Source organism: Cyprinodon variegatus, unplaced genomic scaffold (assembly GCF_000732505.1).
Source record: "Cyprinodon variegatus isolate N-32 unplaced genomic scaffold, C_variegatus-1.0 Scaffold414, whole genome shotgun sequence".
Classification (NCBI taxonomy): Eukaryota; Metazoa; Chordata; class Actinopteri; order Cyprinodontiformes; family Cyprinodontidae; genus Cyprinodon; species Cyprinodon variegatus.
This window is the reverse complement of record NW_015150867.1, coordinates 656,107-660,645: the sequence shown is the minus strand read 5'-3', so window position 1 is coordinate 660,645 and position 4,539 is coordinate 656,107. Positions and strand designations below refer to the sequence as shown.

Genomic DNA, 4,539 nt, shown 5'->3' with positions numbered 1-4,539 from the left:
TATATATATATATATATATATATATATATATATATATATATATATATATATATATATATATATATATATATATAAAATATTGTATAAATAGGATAGAAGGGGAAGTGTAAACGTTTTATAATTTATCTTTCTATGCTCCAACGATTGAGAGGTCCTGCAACATAATAGGGAAAGTTCTGAATTTGTTATCCTCAGATTATTCATAAAGGCAACATCAAAATCAAATCCTTTTTGCCTCTTTATTTTGTTTGCCAGTACTTTTCAGTGCTCAAAATCAATATCCTCTCACAACAAATGAATTCAAAGCCCTTTTTAATTAGCTTATTCTGGCAAGAGAGGAGGAAATGAATTTCTTCCCACACACTTGTTTCTTCCTAGTAAAAGATCACTTCACATCATTACTGCAATCAATCCTCAACACAGTTCAGCTGATGTGTCCAAACTAAGAACTCCATAATTGTGGAAAATCCAAAGTTATTTCCTGTTTTTCTACAAACTTCCACAAAGTGTTGACCACATATGCCACAAGAGACATAAAAGCTCTTTTTTTCTCACTTGTTGTGCTAAAAACCTGACGTTTTACAGACAATTGAGGTGGAAAAAATGCAGTTTCTTAAAATAACATGTAAGATGCAATTGAAAATAACTTTTTTTGTTTTGGTTGTTTTTATATACCTTATGAGTCTGAAAATAGTAAAAGTATTTTTTATTTATTGTGTTAAAATGTGGGCTGTGTTTTATTTGCCAGTGATCACGAATGGGTTTGCTGGCTTTATATCAGGGTCAGCATCACTAAAAGTGCTTTAAAGAAACATGTTATACATTTTTTTTTTTTGGCTACCTTTGTTTCATATTTGTTGAGCAACTTATTATAGGTGTGTGCGCTTCAGCCATTTTATATTGTGTTAGACCCCTTCAGACAAACATAATGGCTCTTCCTCAATTCACAAGAATGCGAGTACAGACTCATGTTCCTTGCCAAGTATGTTCTTGACAAAACATGCACAGCACAGGAAAGTATGGACTCTGGGAGAACGGGAACATGTAGAATAAATCTGGGTCAATTGGAACAGAAGGTTACTCGTGATGTCACCACACGCTCGGCTCGTGTGGAGCTGCATTTTACCTCCCGTTAATAGTAGTCTCTAGATAATAATAGATTCTTACTTTTTTCATTGGGTGGGGGGATAATAATGAACACATTTAGATAAACACAAATCAAATCAACAATTTGCAGAATAAAACAAAAAATCAGGCCTAACATTAGCCTTGGCTGCGGTTGGCCTTGGAGGTCCACTGGTTGCCATGGTCCTCTCAACATCCAAACATTTTTTTATCAATTACGCACTAAAACAGTAAATGGGCCATATAGTGAAGCTTAAAAGCATAATGTTCTCACCCTCAAATTGTCTTAAAATATATTTTTATTGAACAACTGCAACTGAAAAGAGAACTTTTAATTAAATACTCTGAGCTCTGTGAGTGTTCCACTGGAAGATGCTTCTGCCGTGGTGCATGCAAGTCTCTTCTGATGCATACTCGGTATAGTCGGAGGGGCAAGAACAACATCCAGGGACTTTTTCAGTTCTCGGTCTTGTGTTCTTGTTGTGTTCTGTCGACCTTTACAACATGTTCTCCCCCTCTCCTTCAGCACCATTTCTTGTCTGCATAACATTTCAAATAACAACCACTACCAACCAAAGAACATGTGTATTACAACCTCAATAGGAGTAGCTCAAAAAAATAATCAGTGTCAGTAAAGTTAACAAGCTGTCACATGAGCTCTGAAGAATCTTTTTTAATTTTTTTTTGCAGGTAGTTCACGGGATGCCAATAAAAGATCAGTGTTTTCAGGTAAGGATTTTTCACCTAAAGCCTTAAAAAGTCACTCTAACATCTTAACATGTTTCATGATTTGAAGTATAAAAAGACAACCAATGTTTAAAGTTCTGCTAATGTAAGCTACTGCCTTAAAACGACAGAGCTCAGCGTCTTTACATGACCTCATTTGTGGAGACACATACCCAAATAACTATCAACGGTTGACTTACCGTAGAAGCCTCCACCTTCATTTATGGGCTAGTGGATTACCGTCACAGGCTAAATAGAGGACACAGAGGCTCTTAAACATGATAGGCTAAGGCTGCCTGTGTGTGCAGCATGGAACAGTGATGCCCGGTTCCATTAAGTCACTTTGGTTCTGAGTTTACATGCTGCAGACTGAGTCGACTCCTAGCATCAACATTTAGGGGAAGGAGAAAGTCTGTCTGGTTTGAGGTCGTCTGTGACTCCCCTTCTTGTGGCTTCAGAGGTGCCCACAGTTCCCAGTGTGAGTGTGCCAGTCTGGAGGGAGATCAGACAACTGGCTGCTGCTGTTTCCCCGCTGCTGCTTGGCTATCAGAGAGGCCAGAGCATTGCTACAGCAACCAAACTCAAAGCTCAGCACTGTCCCAGAGCTATTCCATATTGTAAAACTTTGTGACTGGAACCTCTATGGAACTGCCTCATTTTTCAGCTCAAATTTTTCACTATTCAAATATTAAATAGCTCTTTTATTGTAATTACCTCAGTTATTACAGTTATTACTATTAGTGGCTAGATTTGGTTCATTGCAATTTCCAGGAGACTGATGTTTTTGTCTTTCATTTCTCACAGGCCTATAGTGATGAAGACCAGAAGACCTCATCGAATCAAACAATTATGCAAAACAACGGACATTTTGAATAACTGTTCAAAGATAATTATTTTTATAAAGCGTATGAATGAAAATAATAAAAAAGATTGTATACTTTTTCACCCTGTTTCATAAGGATTGTATTGTTTATCATGTAGCAGGATGATAAACTAAGAAAATATTACTTGAAACAAAGGGATATGCTGTGTATTGTCTGTGCATTGAAGCATGATATTGAGCTTGTGTATGGAGAACAGAAATGAGATGTAATGTTTGTTTTCTGATTGATTCCTTTTTAGGCCTAGTACAGATTTACATTGTCAGGACAGCACACCCATATCATGAAGACATTACTGGACATGGACTGTTAAAAGAATTTGTGCTTTTCAGATAGAAAATACGTTGTAGAAAGGAAAACATGGAATGCTATTGAATTAATTAAATTGTTTTAGTGCACTTACTTGGTTTTTGTCTCTGTTGTTTTTGAAGCCTTACTAGGACCCATTTTCCTATGGCATGAGTTCTCTTCAAAATCTTGGGGAGTCATCAAAAAATATTTATCCAAATATGCTACAAGCGAGAAGCTTATTGTTCACTGAAAGTCACAAACTGATTTTGATTCTGAAGGATCCTGTCCAAATTTAACCAAACTATTTTCTTTCTCATAAACATACAAAGAAGCCCCATTTACACTACACTTTTGAAACTGCAGAGAACGGTTTGAACACGTAAACTGAAATCACCGTTGAATGTAAATGAAACACAACCGAACAGCGCTGAATCTAGTACTAGTTCAACAGAAGGGCTCTGCACGGTTCAGTTGTGTTTCGTTTCTATGATAACAAAGTGCGCATGAGCAGACCACGTCATCTACTTACAGTCAGCTGATTTATTACATAGGTTTTCTGGCATGTCCAGTTTTGCAATTCACATATCTCTTCACCTGTTCACAACATAAACTTCTTCTGAGCTTATTAACAATAAATGGGATCAATACAGCATGGTGCGACCTGGGATGATGCCGAGACAGTGGCTCTTATTGAAATTTGGCCGGAGGACGCTATCCAGGCACATACTGTAAGTTCCTGAATGTTATGAGCCCCGCCATTTTTGTTTGCATAATACCCAACAACACATACAAGGAAAATACATCAGTCCTTGGGTTAAATAAAACTTCAACTTTTTTAATATATTCAAAACAAAACTTTTTTATTGGCAAAATTACCCGCAAATACACTATTCTAAAATAAAGTGGAACTTTTAACCTCATTGATTGGCTGAAGAGATCCGCATTTGAAGAGTCAGAAAGCTATACCTCTCAAAGAAAGGATGAGATTGGTTATAGGAATAAGACTAGTGCTATGGACTAAAGGTCTTAACAACCAGATCGAAAAATGTTAAGAGTCATAGAGGAATAGAAAGATGAAAGAGCAGAAATGTAAACAGATTATTTTTATTGTAATTGTGTGAAATACTATTTGTATATTATATAATATTGCAGCCAGCTTTCCCCATATTGATAGACCAGGACCCAGTTCTTTATTAGGTACAATGGTAGAAGAAGCAATACCTTCCAGCCTCGACAAAGTAGATGATCACTTGAACAGATAATACTGTAGAGTTATACCAAAACTTTGTAGAAAGATTTTAGTTCTGGGTGTTAATCTTGTCAATGTCCAGAAAATCATTGAGAAAAATTATACTTTTCTTAAAAGCACTGCCACATATATATAGGTTTTAGATTTCTGACCGAGTGCCTAATATGACCATGTAATTACATGCACTAAAGGTGAGGTCACTTGTTTGAAAAATATCCTTAGGTCATGAAAAAAATTTCAGAAGCTGGAACTGCTAAGAACAACTTG

General features: G+C 36.3%; 1 protein-coding gene across 1 annotated transcript in view; it reads left to right on the top strand.

Annotated features, from left to right (window-relative positions):
- Nucleotides 1-3,097, top strand: part of LOC107093218 (chromosome unknown open reading frame, human C8orf34) — a gene marked incomplete at its 5' end in the record, with an annotated part of 94,246 nt that extends 91,149 nt beyond the window's left edge. The window contains 2 exons of the mRNA XM_015388105.1: nucleotides 1,816-1,854; nucleotides 2,656-3,097. Of these exons, the coding sequence (XP_015243591.1) occupies nucleotides 1,816-1,854; nucleotides 2,656-2,663 (47 nt within the window). The remainder of the gene's footprint in view (nucleotides 1-1,815; nucleotides 1,855-2,655) is intronic.
- Nucleotides 3,098-4,539: the final 1,442 nt, after the last annotated feature.